A 25,240-nucleotide genomic window follows, 5' to 3' on the forward strand; every position below is an offset into this window, starting at 1 on the left:
GTGGTTCATAACTATGGTCATGGTGCCAAAGGAGTGTGCTTCAGTTGGGGATGTGCAATACAGGCTACAAAACTAGTCAAGGAATTGTTATCAAAAGTGGGACCATAAGACCAGAAATGTAATTTAATAATCTATTTTAATCAACAAATAAAAAAAAAATTCATTTGCTATGATTTCTTATTTGTATCAAACATTTTCACTTCATCATTTGATGCTTTCTTCTCTGCATGTTCTGCCATCTGTAAGGCTTTTTTTATCATATCAGTAATTTTTGGGTCTTTTATAGGCTGTGTTTCAAGAAATCGTTTTTCTTTGTCTGATTGTTTTGATTGCTGTGGAGAGAAAAATTCGTACATGGTATTAGCTCTCATGATATCCACTCTGTACATAATACCATCCCAAAATGAATCATGTCTCTGTATTGTCCCCTAACATCTATGCACAAAGTATCATTGAAATCCAACAAGGGGTTCAGGGGAACAGCTACACAAACAAGGAGTAAAAATAGTCAGTTTCTTGACTGGTTACTGGAGAAATACTTGGTCGGGATTCTCTCACTGTTATGCAATACCTTTCTCATGTTTGTTTTGAATGAGCCATATTCTACATCGTTGCAAAGAAATAGTTATACACATGTACATTTTTATAGCAGTGACAGAATTTGCCTTTATGGGTTTGTGTAAATTGTTTGTGATTTGTTGTTGCAGTTGAAAACATAAAATAGGTATGACTTTACCGGTGTTGGAAAGAACACAATAATTGTATTGTTTAATATAATGAATCACAAGAATATACCATGGTATGCAATGACTGAATAATCTGTGCACAATCAAAGTATGCAAAGAGTGTGACAATAAAGGGTCTACCAACCCTTTGGTTTTCATTTGGAATGGCATGTCTATGCAAATTTATTCCAACTTTGTATAAAAATCACACATTAGTTATTGATGCACATTAAATTGTTTTGTACAGTAATTTGAGTAAAACTGGTTGAATTGTGGCCATGTTAGTTTTATTTTCATACAAGTAATATATATACAAAACAGTGTATATGTATAATTGAAAGAACTTGGCTGATCAAAGTAAATGATATGTCAAGTATTTGGAATAATGTCTGATATCTTGTTTCAAACAAAAATTTAAAGTGTTTATCTTGAATTATCAACAATTTAATTTAATCTGTGCTATTGTGTCAACAAGTCACTGAAATGTATCATAGCAGTGTCAAGTCCAGTTTAATTTATACAAATAATATTTTCTATGTAGAATACAATTATTGATTGCCAAACATTTATTTGATTTGCTGTTGTGAGTTTGGATTGAATTAAAACAACCACCACAGTACAAATGTTACACATGTATAACATCTGACTTGGAAACTAGCTTGACATATTGGCATTGGCAGTTTTTCATGAATGTGACCATGCTTACTTTGTGTATACATGTTGTGCTTAGGGTCCTTCTCACATGTGAACAAATATTTATTCTTACCAATGAATATTTTCTCCTTTTTTTGAGTACAAGTCCTTCCCTGGCAAGTTCTTCTACAGTTAAATTAAATAATCTGTAACAATCAACGTCATCTTTTTTTTCCAATTCTTGATATTTTTGTATGAATCTGCAAATGATAACAATTCAAGTTTGCAATTTCTCCCTCCCCTTACCCTGTAGCAGTCGATCAGTAAACCTTCTCCCTCCCCTTACCCTGGGATAGTCAGTAAACCTACCTTCCCTTACACTGCAGCAGTCAGTAAACCTTCTCCCTCCCCTTACCCTGTAGCAATCAGTAAACCTTCTCCCTCCCCTCACCCTGTAATCATCAGTAAACCTTCTCCCTCCCCTTACCCTGTAGCAATCAGTAAACCTTCTCCCTCCCCTCACCCTGTAATCATCAGTAAACCTTCTCCCTCCCCCTACCCTGTAGCAGTCAGTAAAACTTCTCCCTCCCCTTACCCTGTAGCAGTCAGTAAACCTTCTCTGTCCCCTCACCCTGTAGCAGTCAGTAAACTTTCTCCCTCCCCCTACCCTGTAGCAGTCAGTAAAACTTCTCCCTCCCCTTACCCTGTAGCAGTCAGTAAACCTTCTCCCTTCCCTTATCCTGTAGCAGTCAGTAAACCTACCTTCCCTTACCCTGTAGCAGTCAGTAAACCTTCTCCCTTCCCTTATCCTGTAGCAGTCAGTAAACCTACCTTCCCTTACCCTGTAGCAGGCAGAAAACCTTCTCCCTCCCCTTACCCTGTAGCAGTCAGTAAAACTTCTCCCTCCCCTTACCCTGTAGCAGTCGATCAGTAAACCTTCTCCCTCCCCTTACCCTGGGGTAGTCAGTAAACCTACCTTCCCTTACACTGCAGCAGTCAGTAAACCTTCTCCCTTCCCTTACCCTGTAGCAATCAGTAAACCTTCTCCCTCCCCTCACCCTGTAATCATCAGTAAACCTTCTACCTCCCCTTACCTTGTAGCAGTCAGTAAACCTTCTCTGTCCCCTCACCCTGTAGCAGTCAGTAAACCTTCTCCCTCCCCCTACCCTGTAGCAGTCAGTAAAACTTCTCCCTCCCCCTACCCTGTAGCAGTCAGTAAACCTTCTCCCTTCCCTTACCCTGTAGCAATCAGTAAACCTTCTCCCTCCCCTCACCCTGTAATCATCAGTAAACCTTCTACCTCCCCTTACCTTGTAGCAGTCAGTAAACCTTCTCTGTCCCCTCACCCTGTAGCAGTCAGTAAAACTTCTCCCTCCCCCTACCCTGTAGCAGTCAGTAAAACTTCTCCCTCCCCTTACCCTGTAGCAGTCAGTAAACCTTCTCCCTTCCCTTATCCTGTAGCAGTCAGTAAACCTACCTTCCCTTACCCTGTAGCAGGCAGAAAACCTTCTCCCTCCCCTTACCCTGTAGCAGTCAGTAAACCTTCTCCCTTCCCTTACCCTGTAGCAGTCAGTAAACATTCTATCTCCCCTTACCCTGTAGCAGTCAGTAAATCTTCCCAGTAAATAGTAAATAGTAGCAGTAAATAGTCGTGATTAAGTGCATTCATTCAGTTTATATCTATAATAATAAACTGGGGTCATCATGTGGTTATACTTACATATGACACAGTGATTGTGCTATTGAAGTCTTATTTTTTAGATCAATTGCACCTTGTGAACCATATACCTGGTAAAATTGTCTGTTGATTGAACAAGTATAAAAAGACTATTTGTAAATTCTTTGAAAAATCACACAATCCAGTGTGTATCAGTGGGTTGATAAAATTGGTCACACTTTATAAACATGAAGGGTGGATTCATGGTCAAATTCATTTTGGATATACTGTTAAATGACAAGCAGATACAAGACATGGTAAAATTACCATATTTGGTGATAGATAATAACCAAGATCTTCTAGTGCCAGACTTCGCTTCAGCCAATCAGATTGCTAGATTCAGACTATCTTTTTATAATAAATATTTTATTCTACTGTTTTCCAAATTTTTTTTCTAATTTTATGTATTTTTTTATAATTACATACTAGCAGCTTTGCAATGAGTGCAGAAAACTTGTCTTTTCATCGGTGTTGATCTGGGAATACCATGTATAATTAAAATGATACAAAGTATATGAGATATGTAATTATATGCACCTTAAATGGGAATTAGTATTTACGAAAATATTTGCTCACAATTTTATAAACTGGCATGGAAATTCCTACAATACAAATTCACATAATTTTGTTTACTTTGTACATGTACCATGATTGCATATTTTAATACATACACACTGAAAATATTTATCATATAAACTAGACAAAAGAAAGCATTATTTTTCCATGCCATGAGACATTTATCCTATCTGTGTAACTTCATATTTTAGTATAAGGTTGTAAGAATGCATATACGTTAACTGGGATGTACCGGTATATAGTATAGTATAGTATAGTAGTCTAGTATAGTATATTTTATTTGGCACGAAATAATGCATTGAATTACATTATCTACGGTCAATAAACATACAACAACAAGAAGTAACAAACATCAATAACAAATAAAACAATAAGTAAGCAAAGAAATATAAAATATTAGTAGTACATGTAATACATGTAAGAAAAAAAATAAAATTTAGATATTGTTAGACATTATAATTTGATGAACAAATTTTCCGAGACTGTTAACAATGAAACTATCATTTGAGGTAAATAATTTTTTAAGTAAGTTATCCTTAGATAATTCTTGAATTTTTTCATCATAAACTGAAACCATATTTAAAAATTCTATACGACTATTCTTAATTTCAATATTTTCACAGTCCATGAATGCACGAGTTTCACTGCCAACAGCCCCTAGATCACATAGTGTACACATTCTTTCTTCTGGAGGTATTTCTTGATATCTCAACTTTTCTGTTCCTCACCCCTGGAAGGTGGTGTGCAGTTAGCTCCACATTGTACATTTGTATTCCAGGCACCAAAGGAGGATTTGCTCGACTAGGACCGACAACGATGGGGAAGGCGTCCCCCCTCTCCTTCTTGAAGGAGACCACCGCTGCATTGCCTGTGCGGAGCAGGACTCTGTGGTCTCGAACTACGGGTAGAAAGCATGTTAGTGCTAAGTACACTGCTCTCAGTTGGAGCCGGTTGATATGGTAGTCCCGAAACTAATGCGGGGGCATATCCTTGGGCTTGTTGGTCCAATAGATGTGCTCCTCTGGGGGGAGGCATCTGTTAAGAGAGTCATACCTGCGGCGAGCGGGTCCAAGGGGCCCCCCTGTCCGAGGTTGGCCAGTGACGACCACCAGGGCAGGGCTTCCTTCACTTGGTCCGACAACGAAACCCGCTTATCTAGTTTCCATAAGTGAGCTCGCCGTTATAACAAGCATTATACCGGGCAGCTGCGTAGTGCGGTCTGAGGAACAACCCTTTGAACTGAGGTCATCATTCTGATGATCCGCATTAGTTCTCGGAGGGACCCTGAGGGAACGCTGACTAGGCATTCAGCTAGGCTGCTTAGCGCTAAGCAACACGCTTGATAAGCCAAGCTTACCTCTGTGTCAAAACTCCATGCCTAGGGACACCATCTACGTGTTGGGTCGAGGTGGGACTTGTCGATTTACTAACGAACCCAACTAGTGAAGTAAATCCTGTGTTAGCCTGACGTGTTTGGCTATTAACCCCTTGCCCAGGTTGTTAGTAACCAGTAGTCTGGGTACGGATTGAGGTGTATCGACATCTGGTGAAGCAGCAGCCCTACCTGTTTCATCACTCGGGTGAACATGTAGGGCACTGTGCCTAAACCGAACGGGGGCGGGGCACCCAAAATTCGAATACTTGGCCCAGCTGGGCAATTCGAAGGAGATGGCAACTTGCTGGGTGCATCGGTATGTGCAGGTAGGCCCCGCTTAAGTCTAGTGGGGCTAGCCAGTCGAAACGGTGAATGGAGAGGAGAACTCTGAATGGTGTCTCCATGTGGAACTGATCGAGGAGCACGTACTGATTCAGTCTGCCTAGGTCCAGAACTGGACACCCGCCACTTGTAGATTTGGTACTACGAACACATTTGGGTAGAAGCCTGGACTTAGTTCCGGCTGACATACCCTGTGTATGGCACCTTTTCCCAGAAAAATGTTACTTCCTGTCTCATTGAGTCCTCTGACAGTGCCCAACTGGGAAGCTGACGGGGGGAAATGGAGATTTCAGTTGTATCCCATAACAGGATGTCACCACCTGGAAAGGTCCAGGGGTCGGTCACCCGCTGTCTCCAAACCGGACTACCCCGGCGCAATCTGTGTACGACAGGGATATGTGGCCATGGGTTTCGGCAGTTGCGAGGGGGTGCTCCATTCCCCCATGAAGTGAGTCCCCCAAGGCCTGAAGTAGTCACTAAGTTGTGACCTGGCTACTCACCGAACACATGCCTGCCCCCCCCCCCCAACACCGGTTGCAGAGGTGGGCGTCAAACACGCTTCCCTCGCTGCCAGGTAGACGTCCGTCCAGAGAGGGTGAGGAGCCACCACCTCCCTGAGGGTGCACCACTACTCTTCCCTCTCATGGAAGGGTATGAGCGCTTGCCTCCTGGCTGACACAGGCTAGTGGATGACGCCCTAGGGTGTTGTGTTTTCTGTGCTTGGGGTGTCCTCCGCTTGCCCTTGGCAGGGCCAATTGGCTAGCGGATTTGATCTGAACCCTCTGGTTCATTGCACTCTGAAGCTCCGAGACTGTACCCACCATTCCCTGAACAAAGAGGGTGGAGGATGTCCAGTCTGCGTCACTGAGGTGGGGATGTACCCCGACTCAGCTTGTCGGTGAAAACACGTGCGTCTAAGGCCGCGTGGCCCTGGCCAAGAGAGCCAAGTGACACTAGAGGGTGTCGCATGCAGATGTGCAGTAGCCCACCAGTAAAAATGTCGCCTGGTCTAGGAGGATGGTGCGTTCTGCCTCCAAGGTCTCCAGAGTCCTGGGCATGCACAATAATGCGCTCAAGCAACTCTGCCCTCAGGGCTGGATGGGTCGTCTTCGATTGGTAAGGACGCCCATGGAACGCGGCTGTCCCCCTTTGCCCGGATTGTCAAATTCGTGGTACTGGGGACTGGGGAAGGAGCCTTGGAATCAGGTTGGGGGCGTTTTGGTCTCATCCCACGCTATGGTCTGATCCCGAAACCACACCGACCGGGTAGCGTTTGGTCCAGCGGGGAGTGTTGCCTAATGTCTTCCCCACCCGGGGGCCTTAAGCGTTATGTCCTCCGCAGCTGACCAACATCTGCCCATCAACACCGTTTGCGTGCTCTGCGCCCCACTCCGCTCACCGAGTCATTACAGATGGACAGCCTGGAGTACCGGCTGTATCCGTCACGAGCGTACTGAGTCTCCTTTCACTTTAAATATGTGAGAGGGAGCAAGTGTTGCCTAATGTTATCCCCACCCAGGGGCCTTAAGCAATACATCCTCCGTGGCTGACCAGCGCCGCCCATCAACATCGTTTGCATGCTCTGCGCCCCACTCCGCACTCAGACAGACAGGGAGAGAGGTGCCGACGGGGTTGCTTTGGATCCCGACGCCCGTGATCCCATAAGCATTGAAGCAACCTTAGGTGGTCGCCTTAGGATCAAGGGTGGGGGTATCTACATCGTATCACTGGGATCGATGATACTCCGCATCACCCCAAAAGCGTGGCTCACCGAGTCATACGGATGGAAGACTCTGAGGGACCACCCGGAGTACCGGCTGTATCCGACGCAAGCGAACTGCCTCCTCTTTCACTTTAAATATATGAGAGGGAGTGTGTTCGACTGTGCGTCTCATGACAGGGTCGGTTCACTCTGGGGACGCCTGTGGGTTGGTAAGAAGGGAGTCAAAACCCACAGTGGAGACCGGACACAAGGATAAATTCATTACCAATGTACCGTTACCGCATGACGAACCCTAGCTGGCTGAAAGTAGGGGGGGGGGTCAACGTGTGCCCTGCCCTGAAAGCCCTGCCCCGAGATCGGAGGCTTGGCTGCCAGCACCCCGTTGGCATTCAGTGCCCGAGGCTCCAGAGGCCCGGTGCAATTATCCTAAGCCTCGGCCTCCCCCCAAAATAGTGGGAGAGCCTCGGCTGGGAACGGGGGTTCCCGGAAGAGACGTGTTTGAATGCAAACATGCTTTCGTGTTTCTTCCAGCTTGCCCACCGAGGGGACACAGTGGAGACAGCTCGCTCCGACTGCATCTGATCTACCCGGCCTACCAGCTACAGTGTTGGATACCGTGCAGCGCCAACAACCCACGCTAGAAACCCGGACATGAAAAAGCAACTGAGCCAGGCAGAGTCGCTCAGAATCATTCCCGACGAGGCGGAGATGAAATTGAGTGATTGACGGCTGCCTATGGCGCTGCCATGTGGCCTCGGTCATGTGGGTTCGTGATGTAAGGGGTAAAAGAATCTTGGGGTCACGGGGCTTCCCCTGACCTAGATTCTATCTCTCTGTCACCGGCAGAATCACTGATTAATGCCTACAGTTCAAAATAGTCATTTTGACTGACCGGAGTCTATGGTGGGTAATTGAACGTAGTGAATTGAGCTGAAATTCTAAAGCTAGTTAAGCTGGTTCGATGTTTTATATTTTTCATAAGATCCAGGTATGGCTCAAATTTGAATGCTAATTTTATTTTATTGTATGTTCGTAATTTGTTATTTTCTGCTTTTTGTAGACTTTGCAACCAAATATTTTCTACATACAATTGTTTTAACTTTGTTTTCTTGGTTGAAAGCAGAACACACCAATTCATTCCATTTATAATTCTTAAGTCTCTTCCAGAATTTCAGCATATGTGTGCAGAGTTCAATAATAATAGGGTAGCATCCCAACTCTGCTCTGACAGCATTATTATTGCTTGCTTTCTTATGTACACCCAAGACCTGCTTACAGAATTTGATGTGAAGCTGTTCAAATTGGGTTTTGTCACTAAACAATTTTTCAATGAATGCTTCATTAGTAATAATACTATTTTGTTTTGTTTTGTACAGTTCAAAAGTGAAAGCACCCCATACTTCTGACCCATACATGATAATTGGTAACAGTGTATATATCCTAGCTAGTTTCTAGTGCATCCTCTCATATTACTTGACAATATTTTGTATGTAACATATGTAACAGAAGTAAGTAAAAGAACTAATGTTTTGTTGCATCTTGTATTTAATTAGTCGTAAAAGGGCTGGAGGAGACAACTTAACACTTACTGTCCGTCAATTACAAGGTGTTGACGGGGTATTAAATCGCGACTTTACGTACTTCTCGGCCGGTCTGCCTTTGATATAGCTCTATAAAATATGCACTACAATGAGTTGAATCCATGTGGGCATGGAAGCTGTGATGTTTTCCAATAATGAAAACTTACTACGAACACATGTGTATATGTGTTATTTACCCGTTTTCAAAGCATGAACCTCCCCTCACGAACCCTGATATCTCGCGTTTTTTGTTTGGATCCTGACACGAGGGGTCACTGTTTCACTAATGTGTTGCAATACAACGAACATAAAATTAAGAATTTTCAACATAAAATATTTCATAAGTGACAATGATTGGTGTATTTTACGGTTAGTGTTTGTTACCAAAATATTTGTTCACTATTTTATAAAATGGCTTGGTAATTCCACCACCAATTATATATAATATCACATCATGTTGGCAAAATTTTAACTACTGGTAATCCAAAATCACTCTTGATAATTTTGTTTACTCTACATGTCTACTACAATTGCATTTGAGGTTTTTATCATTTTAATTGTATGCATATATTACCGGTAATACATAAAGGTACACTTTACAAAAATACCCATGTTATATTAATTATATAATCCATTATCCAACCTGAACAAAAGAAATTCTTATTTTTTCTTGCTATAATAATAACGTGTTACTTCATGTGGAAATCCTAGTAAATGAGATTTAAAAAAAGGGATTGTCACTTGCCCATTAATGCTGTATGTTGACGCTATTTTCAGGTCCTACATGTTATCCAGAGTTTCATGTTGACTATGCACTGGATCGTTTACTTACTTAATTCGACCAATCAAAAGTAAGAATAGTAACAAAAAGATAAAAGTCAGTTGCCAGTGTCAAGAAAGCTTACAGAATCAAAATAGTCTGTCAGCCGTTGATGTCCATACCAGCGATATTTTATACATAGAAATTGAGAATCACAATTGCATAGAAATCGAATCATCATTCATTTGGTTAGTTGTTAAAGACTGAATGTTGTCAAGTTCGAGAGCGTGTTTTTACGTACGGCGACATCAAAATTATAGATTACATCACAGTCCCTCAACACTGTGATTACATTTTGGGCTAGTGCCATTGTCAAATTTCGGAGATTTGGGAACTTTTTATACTGAAGGCGTGTCAGTACGGAGTTGTTCGATTGGCATATCAAAATCCTTTATTTGAATAGGGCATGTTCTATATATTCACCAAAATAACAGCGTTGCCATGTTTCTAGGCATACAACGAACTTTAAACAAAAGAAATCGTTCGATCCAAATGACCTGCATCCTTGGAAATCAAGTCTTATGGCCCTTCTGTTTCTAAGCTAAAATACCAGCAAAGATTCCCGGGGAACAATTAATGCTGTAATTTACTCTGATGTGGGAATAGGTGGCAAAGGTCAAAACAAATTTGAGAGAATCCGAAAACTTAACTTACTGCACGAGGATTTCACGAAGTTTTCAACGTTCTGGTTATCTCTGTGCGACTGCAGTATTTGAAACAAAATTGATGAACTCTAAAAATGCAATGTATGGTACAACAAAAACGCAATGTAATTCAAGATTTGCAATATCACGATGAATGTTTTGAATTTTCGTCCATTCCTCCATGTTTATTTGGCGATATGAATGATTCAGAAGCTGTGTCAAACAAAGCAATACATGTACCTGCCAAATTAGTGATCAATTTTGATCAAAATGGAGTCCATATCATACCCATGAGCTCATGGACATTGGCCCAAGAAAGAGACAAACAAGTCCTGATTATTGGGTTAGAGGATAAGCGGGAAATCACCGTGCTGTTTGGTGTTTCCATGGCCGGAAACTTGTTGCCACCATAAGTGCTATAAGGGAAAACGAGTCAATGTCATCCGAACTTTAATTTTCCCACCAAGTGGAACATTTACCACACCACTAACCACTGGAGCAATGAGGACAGTATGAAACGTTATGCCGACAATGTTCTCCTTCCACACATCCAGAAAATCTGTAATCAACTTAGCCTGCCAGCTGAACAAAAATCTTTGGTGATATTCAATGTTTTTCGAGCACACCAAAGCAAGAGTTTTTTACAGAAACTCCGTGATGGTGGTGTGATACCAGTATTTGTTCCTCCTTGTTGTACATCGGAGCTGCAACCTCTGAACCTCTCATTCAACGGCAAATTCAAAGAATGCTTGAAGGAGGAATTTAATGCATGGTATGCTAGCAAAATAGTGGTAGCCTTAGAATGTGGAGAAGATATCAGGCAAGTTAATGTTGATTTGAGGCTGTCTATTATGAAGCCCCTACATGCACATTGGCTACTACGCATCTCTGACAGTTTGCGAGACAATCATGAACTCATGGATGGATTTGTTCAATCCTCCATCAAGGAAACCATTGACAATATTCAGGTTTGAAAATTTTTGTGACAGCTACATTTGTACATTGTAAATTTATTATTATTATGAACTGACATTCATAGTTGATGCTATGTGCAATAACATAATAAGACACTAGTAGTATTTGATCATATCTAATTTTATTTCATTGCCATTACTAATTAGTAGTATTTATTTATTCTTTAAAACAAAATTACTCGTAACTTTATCTCTGGCTTGTTTGTTATTGTTTTTCCCAAAACATGGCCATTTTGTTCACTGTCCCGTCAAGTGTCATGTGAAGCCTTGTAAACCATACCATTGAAACCCCTTAGCTTGGTAATTATTCGCGAAGACTAATTTTGTGAGTTTCGGCAACTCACGAAGCTCGTGAAAATCCCCGAGCCCAGCGTGGTGAACGAAGGATGTTATTTGGATAATTTTTCGTTGGTGGCAAGTTGGTTACAATGTTTAACCCCCCAAAAAAATCATCTTTTCTGAGGTGGTCCTAGAGTATAAGCCCATCTCTTACTTTTCATGATTTTACATGTTCATTCCTCCGGGCTTATGATCAGGATAGACTGTTAACGGACTGTACGGTAGACTGTTAACTTAGCGAAGATTCAGATCAGTCCAATGTGAGTAACGAGAGTCTATCTGATGTCGACAATGCCCCTTGTTTGAATGATAGTTTTATTTCAAATTACTCGTAAGTCTGTGAACAATCTGCTTGGTGTTCCTGTAACAACTGTCCTATTGATTTGCCAGAGCAGCCCAAGATGAAAATTTGTCCACCACCCTACTTCAGCATCCAGACATTAATGTAAAAGTCAAAACTCCCTAGGCTGAAAGTTAATTCATCAATCCAGCCAACTATGGCTCATTAAGCTGTTTATATATAATCAGATAGTATTTCGTCATCATGCTTTGTTGCCTTTCTTGTTTATACATCATGCGGGCATGTTTTATCGGAAGATGGCGGGGACAGTTTTATGGTTTCTCATATGTAAATCATCATAACTCTACAAATAAATACAAACACCAAATTAGGCTCTATTTAGTTCCCCTTTAAATCAAATATCTAATATCTACTTACGCTCTAATTTTGTCTTCTGGATAAAGAATATTTGGCAGTGGACGTTTGTCAATTTTTCTAAGATATAGTGGTTCTTCTAAAGGTGGAAAAGCTTTCATCACATCAAACCAAACTGGTTTATTTTTCTCTTTGATCACACCAGCCTTCATCAAGTTCTGCACTCTGCAAGTTATAGGGATAAAAGTCAACAACGCATTCTGTGAGTTACAGGGGTAGAAGTCAATGACACACATTCTGCAAGTTACAGGGGTAGAAGTCAATGACACACATTCTGCAAGTTACAGGGGTAGAAGTCAATGACACACATTCTGCAAGTTACAGGGGTAGAAGTCAATGACACACATTCTGCAAGTTACAGGGGTAGAAGTCAATGACACACATTCTGCAAGTTACAGGGGTAGAAGTCAATGACACACATTCTGCAAGTTACAGGGGTAGAAGTCAATGACACACATTCTGCAAGTTACAGGGGTAGAAGTCAATGACACACATTCTGCAAGTTACAGGGGTAGAAGTCAATGACACATATTCTGCAAGTTACAGGGGTAGAAGTCAATGACACACATTCTGCAAGTTACAGGGGTAGAAGTCAATGACACACATTCTGCAAGTTACAGGGGTAGAAGTCAATGACACACATTCTGCAAGTTACAGGGGTAGAAGTCAATGACACACATTCTGCAAGTTACAGGGGTAGAAGTCAATGACACACATTCTGCAAGTTACAGGGGTAGAAGTCAATGACACATATTCTGCAAGTTACAGGGGTAGAAGTCAATGACACACATTCTGCAAGTTACAGGGGTAGAAGTCAATGACACACATTCTGCAAGTTACAGGGGTAGAAGTCAATGACACACATTCTGCAAGTTACAGGGGTAGAAGTCAATGACACACATTCCTTGGGTACGCTACGATGGAATTACGAATACTATGTTCTGTAAATATTGCCGAAACTATCCGCTGTCATCTGATAAGTTAAGTGCCTTAGTGTAAGGAACGACTAATTTGAAACTTGATACGCTACGATCACACAATGTCACCAATGACACTTGTCATGTAGCCGACAGTTCTTGAGAGATAAAGATGGCCGAGCAGCAACATGTATTTGAAACTCTTATCGTCAAATCTTTCACACAAATGGGTAAAGAAAACCAAGACCGAATGAGATATTTATTCAACACTGCCAAAGCAGGAAAGTCTTTTTCCGACATCGAATTTACTTGTGGTAAAGCTCAGAGAAACTTATGTTAATAGTCATGGCTGTACAAAATTTATGGAACACATTGCTTCAACATTAAGAAAGAACATTTCCAAAGAAATCAAGACAGTGGATTTTATCAGTGTTCTTGGTGACGAAAGTACCAACAAATCAATTATTGAACAGGAAATTACCTATGTACGCTACATGTATGTTGGACCACGTACCAAGTTACCTGTCACCCGCGAGGTTGCGATTACATCGGTAGAAAATGACACATCACAGGAGGTTTTTGATGCCCTGACAAATGGATTATCAAGTGTCAAATTTGGACGATCTCGACCCTGATACGTTGAAAAAAACATCTCTTATTACATCAAACTTTGATGGTGTCTTTGTGAATATGGGAAAGAACACAGGTGACGTCATGAAAATAAAAGATGTTGTCCCGAGCATCTATTGATATTCATTGTGTGGTGCACAAGTTAGAATTGGCGATTTTGAACGTTTGTAAAACTGTGAAAGAAATATCAGACTTCGAGGCCATGTTAAAGTGGATATTTCATTTTTACCACTATTTTTCGAAATGTTCACATGAACTTAAGGAAATTGCCAATATATTTGAGACGGACTTAGCACATTTCTCGTCAGTCAAACAAGTTCGCTGGTTGGCAAGCAAGGAACGCGCAGTGAAGTCATTAGCGGTAAATATTGTTACAGTTGTAAAACACAGCTAGTAATCAAGTCGCAAGATGGGTTATTTAAAAGTGATTAGATCCTCATCTTTCCTGAAGATGCTCTATTTTTTTTTAGATTTTCTTTCAATTATTGCAAATTTGTCAAGGGTATTTCAGCAAGACACGTTGTTGGTTATTGAACTTACAGATAAAATTGAGCAAACTATTGTGAATTTAAATGCTTTGAAAACTTCCTGGTACGAATATGAAAAATTTTATTGACTGCTATGAACAAGAAACTCGTAAATTTGGAGATATTGAAATTAAAGGTATTTTATTACCAGCTGAATATAATACACCAGTTTTTAATAAATTTATTGACAATACAAGTACTTGACAATACAAGTACAACTATTCAGTGTTACACATCAACTACATTTTGTACTTGGTAGAAGTGTGACTGCTACTCTGCCATATATTTACCCATCAATTGATTTGCCTGAACGCTTTCTAGAATACTTCAACCGTAAAGTAAAATTGATTAGAGAAAGGTTGGATTGCCAAGATCATGATATTTCTGTCCATAGTGAAAAACGTTTCCAAGGTCACACTCTGAACAATTTTAATCCGATTTCTGAGGTGCTAGTGAAATACGCGATTCTCAAATCTCCAGCTTAATCCTGCGATCTTGATATCATACCAACTAACTTGTTAATTGAATGCTTGGATACAATGTTACCATATATAACAACAATTATTAATGATTCACTATCTACTGGTACACATGTATATTCCCGTCACCATTCAAGTCTCTCTTTGTTAAACCACTAATCAAGAACCATCACTGAATGCAAATGAACTAAATAATTGTCGGTCGGTATTAAATCTTCCATTTCCTGATGCAGCTAAACGATCATCTTATTACTAACCATCTGCTTAATACATGTACTTATCAGTCTGCATATCGTAAACACCACAGTACTGAAACTGCACTCTTGAAAATTGTCAAGGATCTACTGAATACCATTGACAGTGGCAAATTAAGCATACTGGTTTTATTAGACTTGTCCGCTGCATTTGACACTGTCAATCACAACATTTTGTTTCATCGACTTGAACATACATTTGGTAAATCTGGACCAGTTTTGAATTGGTTTGAGTACTACATCATTGGCAGGACCCAGATCATTGTTGTTAATGGCTACACCTCATCAAGTTCTGTGCTGTTCTGTGCTGTGGTGTTCCTCAAGGTCCCGTCCTGGGACCAGTTCTGTTTGTCCTATATACAGAGCCGTTATTCAATCTTATAAAACAACACTCTGTACAGCACCATGCTTATGCAGATGACAACCAACTATACAAAGCAACCAGCGTAGAACACACTCAGACAATACTGGATATAGTGAACAAGCTGTCAGCTGAGATAGCTTCGCTGTTAATAATTAGAGAATAAAAGATATCATCACGAAATGAACAAATCTGGGAAAGGTCTACATTTTGTACATGTAGCATCTATTTTGAACTGTAGGCAGAGTCAGACACCTGGTTATGGAAGTTGGGGAGGCTGGCCTATTCTGCCTGCCTGGCACCCCGTCCAAAATTCATAGTATGGTTTGGTGGCAAATCCGTGCTCGAACCAGGCAGAGAAGCAATTCCTTCTGACCCTCCAGGCCGACCTGTAGCCAACGATCGCTGTGTAGGACAAACCCACTTCGTCAAACAGGTAGACGAAGGAGCCTGCTACCTGGAAAATAGATGGATAGTATGGATCAATTTCCCTTCCGCTACACCAATCAGCTCGCAGCCTAGAAATGTAGGCTGCGTTGGTGGGATCCCTGCCCACCCTGGCCAGGACGTTGGCAACCCGCTCAGATAAGGCTTTCGTATGTGCGGGTCTACTGAGAGACTATGTGTGTAAGTGATACTTGCTGGGCTCGTTGGTAGTGCACCATCTGGTTGGGACGACAGATCCAGTAAGTCCGGAAGCACTGCTGGTGTTTCGATTATCATTTCCGACAGAAATGGAAACTAGGCCTTGCTTGGCCAATTGGGTGCGACCAATGATAATATGCAGGTGCCCGGTGAACTAGTGGGAAGGGAGAAAAGGCGTACACAACTAAGTGGGTCCGCGGGGTAGCAAAGCAACCCTGGCCCAGGCTCCTGGAGTCAGCAGGAGTGTTACGTATGTCGGAAGCTTGGTGTTCCGGGGTGCGGCAAACCGGTTTAATCTTGGACCATCCACAGCCGAAACAGCCTGGAGGCTACCCACTGGGGTATCAGCCACTCAGTGTTCTGGAGACGGAGCTGCCCTGAAAGGGTGTCACAAGACTGTTCCTACCCCTGGAAGGTGGTGTACGTTTAGCTCCACATTGTATTCCAGGCACCAAAGGAGGATTTGCTCCGCTAGAACTGACAACAATGGGGAATGCCATCTCCTTCTTGAAGCAGACCACCGCTGCGTTGCCAGGACTCGAACTACGGGGGGAAAGCATGGTAATGCTAAGTACACTGCTCTCAGTTCGAGCCAGTTGATATGGTAGTCCCGAAACTAATGCGTGAGCCATATCCTTGGGCTTGTTCATCCAATAGATGCGCTCCCCAACCCTGGGGGGGAGGCATCTGTTACCAGAGTCATACCAGCGGTGAGCGGGTCCAAGGGGGCCCCCCTCTGCCCAAGGTTGGCCAGTGACGACCACCAGGGCAGGGCTTCCTTCACTTGGTCCAAGATCGAAACCCGCCTCTCTAGTTCCCATAGGAGAACTTGGCGTTATAAAAAGTGTTATACCGGGCGGCTGCGTAGTGCGGCCTGGGGAACGACCCTTCGAACCGAGGTCATCATTCCGATGATCCGCATTTTCAACACGCTTGAAATAGCTAAGCCAAGCTTACCTCTGTGTCAAAACTCCATTCCCAGGGACACCAACTGTGTGTTGGGTCGAGGTGGGACATGTCGATTTACTTACGAGCTCAACTGATCCTGTGTTAGCCAGACGCGTTTGGCTATTAGCCCCTTGCCCGAGTTGTTGGTAACCAGTAGTCTGTGTTTGATCAACTTCCACCATTGCAAGTTGTTAAAATAATGAAATAGATATTTGATTTAATTGTGAAACTTTCTAACAAAATGATAACTGCTGACTTCAAACCCTCAATCAACAATTCCGCAGACACAGTATAAATTCCACAACACCACAGAAGATATTCGCGTTGGCTGAATTGTTTTCATAATATAGGGAACGCCATGGAAACTTTAACAAAACTTACATGTACCTTGACTTGGGTCTTGTTTATCTCTTGTCACAATCTGGAAACTGTTGAACAAATTGCGCGTCGTCCAGTTTAAGACGCAAGTTATTTTATTAGTCATTCATTCAGTTTTGCATGGTGGAGTTTCGTGAGGTTTATTATTTTTTCGCAACGTTCTTTGTTTACTTGTTACGGTTTGAGGGATTTCAGTTTATTTGATTTACCTATTTACGATAGCTCTGAGTGGGACTCGAACCCATTGTCTTTTCAAGATAATTTTGTTTTATCTCGATGGCACGCTTGTGTACTGATTGCTTCGGTTCTGGTGAGTGTGTATCTAGTGGAATTAAAACCCATGGCGTTTGTATTGTGCGTATTTCCCATGTTGGCTACACCGTAATATGCAACCACTTCCCGGTTTTATTGCGATTTTGTGAGTGTTTAATATGAAGGAGGCTGCTGTGAGATTGGTCGTGTGGCCACCCTGTTCAGAATACTAGTAGTGTTTCCATAGAGACAGTAACTGAAATCAGACTAGACTTTATGCCTGTTGAATGTAAAGATTGTTTTCAACCACAGTTTACTTTGATGAATCCCACTAGCATGAGTGGTAGCTCATTCAGATATGACCATGTTAGCACTAACCACCCTGCCTCACCACCACCTGTTGGTGTTCTGGATCCAGTATTTGTAAATCCAAATTCTCATAAAACCATTGTAACAGTTCTCAGACAAATTGGTACCACTGCTGGAATTAAAACTTATGGAACAGGTTCTAGATATTGGCTAGCTGTATATATGGATGGGCTTCCGTACATGCTTGCACATAAAGTTATTCGCAGTGTACACAAATGTGTTCTGTGTTCAGAGTCCTTTTTTGGCAATGATGAATTTGTGAAGCACTGTATTGTAGCTCACAATAGTGAACATAGAGATTTTGTGTTAGAATTTGACTGGGTTTTGCTGCGAATTGGCCCTGGGCACATGGAAATGAACATGACAAAATCATTTTTTGAGCTAAATTGGGAGGTTTTCATGTGCTCACTAGTTGAGATGATGGGGTTTAAATCAGAAAGGGCCCAGAAATATGCAAAGAAATGTTTGTGGTTACAAATCATGGGCATTATTGGAAATTTTTTTTGATGGAACCACAGATGAGCTTTTGATTCGCTATGTAAGAAAGTGTATGGAAAAGGGTTTTGATGCATCCGTAAAGGGGTTCTTCAGATTTTTAAATGAAGTAAAAGATCCATTTTATATGTATTTAGCAGAACAATGCTTCACATATTGTCAAGCTGTGGTAAATTACCGTGCTGGTGTGAGACGCAATAATGTGGATTTAATGAATGCAGCCAGATGTAAATATTCCCCAATCTCTCATGCTAGGGTGCACCCCAAATACAGATTTATTGACATTGCTGATATGGCAGACAGGTTACTGTATCAAAGTGAACTTGGTAACTTTTTCAATAGGTGTGAGTCTGTCTCTGGTGATCCCAGTAAAGGTGAAGGTTTAGATTTTGTACTAGAGAATTTTAACAAATTGAGTAAATCATGGATCACTGGTATGCCAGACACACAGATGTGGATAAACATTTTTCGAAATTTAAGCAAATTGTACAAGCTCAGAATGGCCACATTTCAAAATATGGGTATCTCTGACCCTTCCAGTGGAAAGAGTGGTAAACGTCCCAGTCAAATTAATGAAATAAATGCCTGGCGAAGCTATCTGAGAAATGCAAAATACTGTCTGGACCCATTTGTAAACAGACCGCATGTAAGTGTGGATGGTAATCCACTGGATAGCAATCTTGTAAAGTTTACCTCTTTGGCAATGCAAAAAAGAAACAAATTCATAGAATTGAAATTTCTTGGAAAGCCAGTATCAGATGACCGAAGTGACAATTACCCTATATTTGTCACTCCAGCTGAGTCTAGTAAATATCATGATATCAACAATCAGACTAAGAGTGTCATTGAACAACTTGTGTTGGCAAAATTAGATTGTATATCAGATACCTCTCTGAAAGAAATATACAGTTCTGAATGGAGTAACGAGATCAAAAGATCTAAAAAGTCTGATTATATTAATTTCTATAATGAAATATGTACCCTGCTTGAGCAGGAAGAGTGTAACTTGGAACTCTGTAAAGAAAATGATTGAGCTACAGTTACTGTATTTCCCTATTCTAATTAGAAATGTTTGGAAAAGATGAAATACAAGATGTGCATACAAGCCCCCAAAAAATAGTTGTTTTTGTATATTTTAGAGTGTGACAGTCATGACATTCTACACGTTTGTCCCATTCTAAGATTGTATACATTTCCCACAGTGCAATAAGTATGACCACTGGCAGAAAAATTCCTTTACAGAATTACAAGGGAATGTAGCACAAACACCATTAGAATAGCAGCTATGTGCTGTACCATATTTCCTATATTAGAAGTGTATGTGCATTTAACAAGTGTTTTTGGTAAATGTGAAATACATTGTTATTACAATAGAAGAAGGCACAATTTTCATGTATGCCTATTGGAGGTTCCATTCTAATAAAAAAATATATGGTATATGGACTGGATTGATATCACATGAATCAGTCATGGAGTTATGCCACTTTGATATCCAGGGCATATCAGATAAATTGGGTTTGTACTGTACAGTAAAACCGAACAATTTAAAATTGCCTTCTAAATAGGTTTTCATGTTTAACAAAGTGTAAAGTGAACAGTTTTCACAATCCCTTAGTTTGGGTTAGACAGGTTTCACTGTACTACAATCTGATGAACTGTGACTTGTTTTTTACAAATGTACACAGAGAACAGCATGTTTCATTTTCTTGTTTATTGCATAAAATAAAAGTTTAGAAAGTTGCAACTTGTTTTATTTTATGACTGAGATAAAGTATGTGAGAATGTTAGTAATATTTTAATATACATTTGTATCAGCAAGTGAACAAAACAGTCAACAGTGAACAATTATGACACAAGAACTTTTTTTTCTTTCCTTTTATTTTGGCACACTTCTGGTGATGCTTCACATCACAGTGCATGCAAGAAATCCAGTCAGTCTTTGTTTTCCTCTGGCGTCGGGCCTTCTCTTTGTTGCATATAGAACAGATTAATACAGGTATAGGTTCATTGGCTGACTGAGATACCTGTGTGGGTTCACTGGCGGACGGACAAGAGGTAGGTTCACTGGTGGACGGTAGAGATGTAGGTATGGGTTCACTTGTGGATGGCTGAGATGCATGAATGGGCTCACTGGTGGACACTTGATATGTAGGTATGGTTTCACTGACGGATAGGAGGGATGCAGGTATGGGTTTACTTGTGGATGGCAGAGATACCAGTTTGGGTTCACTGATGAATGGTTGAGATGCAGGTATGGGTTCACTGATAAATGGTTGAGATGCAGTTATGGGTTCACTGATGGACGGTTGAGATGCAGGTATGGGTTCACTAATGGACAGTTGAGATGCAGGTATGGTTTCACTGACGGATAGGAGGGATGCAGGTATGGGTTTACTTGTGGATGGCAGAGATACCAGTTTGGGTTCACTGATGAATGGTTGAGATGCAGGTATGGGTTCACTGATAAATGGTTGAGATGCAGTTATGGGTTCACTGATGGACGGTTGAGATGCAGGTATGGGTTCACTGATGGACAGTTGAGATGCAGGTATGGGTTCACTGACGGATAGGAGGGGTGCAGGTATGGGTTTACTTGTGGATGGCAGAGATACCAGTTTGGGTTCACTGATGAATGGTTGAGATGCAGGTATGGGTTCACTGATAAATGGTTGAGATGCAGTTATGGGTTCACTGATGGACGGTTGAGATGCAGGTATGGGTTCACTGATGGACAGTTGAGATGCAGGTATGGGTTCACTGACGGATAGGAGGGGTGCAGGTATGGGTTCACTTGTGGATGGCTGAGATTCAGGTTTGGGTTCACTGATGAATGGTTGAGATGTAGGTATGGGTTCACTGATGGATAGTTGAGATGACATTGATTGGGGTTCACTGGTGGATGTGCAAGGTAATGACTGGTCAGTGGTAACTTCTTCCTCGTTTCCTATTATGTGCGTATTGCATGGTAAAAATGATTCCATGAATTGCCTAAACTCTTTCTGAGGGGAAGGTTTAACTACTGGAACTGTGCCATCAACACATCTGCTGTCGCCTTTAGTTATTTTTAACCCATGTCCTTCAAAATCAGATACCAGATCATTAGATCCATAGTATCGTGACATTCCACCATACTTTACTTTAACAAACACACTTGCACCAGTCAACCTATGAAGATCATATGCAGCACTCAATAAAGTTTTCCTTCGTTTGCATACACTGGTTTGGCGTAGTTTTTTATCTTCAATGTAAGAAAGATCTTTGAAATGTCCTCTAAAATGGGTTTTCTTCCTACCAAGATTATTATGTTCACTGAAAATTATAAATAATAATAACAAGGAATTAGTTACTCCATTAGAACGGTTACAAGGCACTATTGATAAAATTATTAGCACGTGGGCTGGTACGAAAACCCTTTTTTCACAGTTTATTTTTATTTGTGCCATAATTGATTATTTTTCATAGCACCAAGGTCAACATAACTTCATGTATTTTGTTACATCCCAACTTTATTCAGACACCCTGTTTATTTGCGTCAGCTGTTATACAAGAAACGTTTTGGTTGCTTGCTTCACTCATTTATTTGATGCTAATGAATTTCCCGTCTCTTTACTGTTATCATTGTTTCATGTTTGATTAGACGGGTGTTTGATACAAAAATCACTGACTTCCTAACCATCCATAGTAAATAAAGTGGAGGAAACGTGTGTATGGGACGAATGTTCAAATCAGCAAGCAAAATGACGCATTTATTATTAGTATGTAGTAACATACACTATAATATCGCTCGACTCTGTAATTATAATTTTCCAAATCATTAATTACACATAGGAAGAAGATGTAAAAAAGCCTCACCTTTCTGTTATTTCAGTGTCCATCTCAGCCATGTGTGAGCACCGTCCCTCAACGGGACGGTGGTGAAGGTCATACTAAGGGTCACAGACTCGTTCCGATTCATAATCACCCACAATGCATTTAAAGGTCAAAGGGGTTGCAGCCTCATTTTGAAACAATTCCCAATCGGGAAGTGGGTTATCGTGTTTCCCGATCAAGAAGTTGCTCGAACTGATCTACATGGCCTGTTACCTCATAGATGTTGCATTGGTCAATGAATGTTTCAAGGCATTGAATCGCACAACTAAAGTAACACACAAATTCTTCAATATCCGCAAAACAACTGATTGGTGGACACTCGAGTAGAATTTAAAAATCCATAAGAGAGGGTGGCTCTCTTCCAAGTAACATGTCATTTATTCGTAGTGAAAACATGGATTCGCACGAAATATGCAGACTATCCGGGCGTCAAAAATCGTGTAAGCAGTGCAGCAAGGATGGGAGAAAAACAGCGAGTGGCCGATTATCAGAAACATCAAAAGGATGCCCAATTTGTAAAGTTCACCTTCATGCGGGCGAATGTTTCGCTGCTTTCCATCACAACATGGCACTGAAGGGAAAACGTACCATGGAAACACAAACATGAAGTACGGAAGAGCAGCCCTCAACATCAGGCAAACGCATGGGAGCAGCCCGCCGGGGTGGACGACTAAGAAAGGCGTACAACAAATAAATTTGGGACTTATTACAGCGTCACAAACTGTACAATAGTTTGAGTTGGTGAAAATACGTTATCGTTAATTTAGTTTCATGCTCAATCGGTGTTTATACGTTTTAATGTCAGGATAGTTCATCTGGTCTAGTCGGTGGAAATACATTTCTGCGTGAGTTTATATACACGCCAAGTCCCTGCAGTTACGTTCTCGCTAGTTCGTTTTATTTCAAGTCATTAAATATACGTTGAAATATTTAGTTTGTTAATCAGGTCATGTCGGTGAATATATGTGTGTGAAGGTAACCCCGATCAAGTTGTTGCAGTTACATTCTCGTTCATTTTAGTCTCAGTTTGAGTCGTTAAATATACGTTGTAAGTGAGGGCATACTCGTACGGTCAAGTCGGTTAATATATGTTAGAGCTTGAATATAACATCAGTTAAGTCACGAAAAGTACGTTGTAATATGTTACACATGTAGTTCAAGACGTTGAATATACGTTGCAATTTGAAATGTACGCTGTTAGGTCGAGTACGTCAAACACGTTTTCCCTCGTACATGTCCCAAATATCCCCATACTCACGCATTTTTTTTGTACTTGCTTGTAATGTGTTTTCAATTAAGCAATATGTATTTCAATGTTTAACACGTGTTTATTGAGACTGTACAAAGGGCAAAACATCGTTACTTAACGACAGTAAAAAATGTGTATTGAAATAAAACGGTGATTTTTTTTATATGAGAAATTGTTGTCCATGGTGGTAATGAAGTGTGTATGCGAACAGATTGCAAAAAATGTGAAAACTGAGGTTGATACAGTCTGTTAACTATGGCCTATTTTTGCAAAAATGTCTGGCAGGATAGCATGCACAGATGCTGGCTACTGGAGTGCATTAAATCATGACCATTTTTCACCGACTTAACCTGATAGCCTGAAACTCCCCTGACCGGAAAAGGGTTAATGATGTCTTCCTCACCCGTCATGCCATGACTCAGTTTCAACCATACGGCCATTTTGCAATGAAGTGCGTGATCCGACTGACTATATGATCGTTCTGTTCAACTGTTAAGCCAGGATTTATTATCGTTATTATCATTATATTGTCACATGATTTGTTTTACCTTATGCGTAATGTCTTAAGTATCTTTATTGTAATTTGTATATACCGAGGAAACGACCCCGACTGAAGGTGATGTATTTTGTGACGTCACCAATTTGTGTGTAGATACGGCTTCTAGAACCGTGCCTAACAATCTTTATAACTAATTAAATAAGACTAATGTCCTGATCATAAACTGATAACCAAGTGAGGAAGTGAGGTTACACTCTTTTAATGGGCTGTTCCCGTAATGCTGAATGCAGTTATGTGGCAGTTCATAAAGTTGTAATTTATCACTAATCAGAGATAAAAATAGTTGTCTGCTTGTTCAGCAGAACTATTATTGAGTTTTTAATAGTAGGGTGCGAGGAAGGACAAACATGAAAGGCCCACAGGTATAGTCTTCATCACAGCCCCTCTATCATAGATAATAGCAGAGGTACATTACTTGGGGTTTGTAACTACGGTGACATGATACCAAGATCCTGTCACAATCTCGCTCTCGCATAAGCGTTCCAACTCAGAAAAAATGCGAATGCGCATGCCCGAGGTAACTAGGATACTGGGATGTCCAGGTGGATCAAAATAGCTGCCCACGATATGACGGATTACGAGAACTATATTTTCTGTACATTTTCGATGTATTACATTTTTCACTATGATAGTGACAAGAAAAGTTTATTTTTTTCATTACAAACCTTGAACATTGATATGCGTCATGTCAGAAGGTCGTAGCCTCAGTCTCGCTATCTACGAGAAGAGACTTGAATGGGATCTTGACATGATGTCACCATACAGTACTATGCGAGTTGCAAACCCCAAGTAATGTACCTCTGATAATAGACATCTAGGGACCGGCTTCATCATGTTCATGATCAAGCTAAACTTTTCACCGATAGAGGGAGACAAACTCGTGAACGGGTTGTTGATGTTGATGCGGGAATTTCGTACAAATTTACTGAAATATGTTGTGCATTGATTAGTCCCGTAACCAAAATTCAGTATACGTTCTGTTTTGCCACTAGGCACCACACGTATATCACTTACCTAGTAAAAATCGTACCCAACTTCTCAAGCCGACTGAGCCCCGCCATCTTGGATTCCTAAATTGAGGTCATGTGATATCAAACCTAAAGTTATTGTAAAATTAAACTTTCGTTATCAGCATAATCATATC

The 25,240-nt window shown here is 40.9% G+C and overlaps 2 protein-coding genes and 1 pseudogene across 4 annotated transcripts in view; 2 read left to right on the forward strand and 1 right to left on the reverse strand.

The window, feature by feature from the left end:
* Nucleotides 1-168, forward strand: part of LOC102803360 (D-aspartate oxidase-like) — a 55,281-nt gene extending 55,113 nt beyond the window's left edge. For both annotated transcript variants that reach the window (XM_085491544.1, XM_085491543.1), the window contains exon 12: nucleotides 1-168. In XM_085491544.1, coding sequence (XP_085347670.1) covers nucleotides 1-108 — 108 coding nt within the window. In that variant the 3' untranslated portion in view covers nucleotides 109-168.
* On the reverse strand, nucleotides 118-25,186 carry LOC102803242 (small ribosomal subunit protein mS23-like). Of its 2 annotated transcripts, none has more exons than XM_085491546.1 (5): nucleotides 25,111-25,186; nucleotides 12,167-12,328; nucleotides 3,079-3,159; nucleotides 1,492-1,564; nucleotides 118-332 (listed from the first exon to the last, which is right to left on the reverse strand). In XM_085491546.1, the coding sequence occupies exons 1-5, from the start codon at nucleotides 25,155-25,157 to the stop codon at nucleotides 168-170; spliced, it is 528 nt and encodes a 175-aa protein (XP_085347672.1). In that variant the 5' UTR covers nucleotides 25,158-25,186; the 3' UTR covers nucleotides 118-167. The 2 variants fall into 2 exon arrangements, with proteins under 2 accessions (XP_085347672.1, XP_085347671.1); XM_085491545.1 differs by having other exon boundaries at nucleotides 1,492-1,618.
* On the forward strand, nucleotides 17,831-19,648 carry LOC144360163 (uncharacterized; annotated as a pseudogene).
* Nucleotides 25,187-25,240: the final 54 nt, after the last annotated feature.

The sequence above is a fragment of the Saccoglossus kowalevskii genome, chromosome 16, assembly GCF_978046115.1.
Source record: "Saccoglossus kowalevskii chromosome 16, keSacKowa6.1, whole genome shotgun sequence".
Taxonomy (NCBI): Eukaryota; Metazoa; Hemichordata; class Enteropneusta; family Harrimaniidae; genus Saccoglossus; species Saccoglossus kowalevskii.

Coding starts and splice junctions, on each gene's coding strand:
- LOC102803242 (XM_085491545.1), bottom strand. CDS start 25,157: ATGGCGGGGCTCAGTCGGCTTGAGAAGTTGGGTACGATTTTTACTAG. Junction 1,619..3,078: donor GCACAATCACTGTGTCATAT/GTAAGTATAACC, acceptor TATCATTTGCAG/ATTCATACAAAAATATCAAG. Junction 333..1,491: donor AAAGGAGAAAATATTCATTG/GTAAGAATAAAT, acceptor TTCTCTCCACAG/CAATCAAAACAATCAGACAA.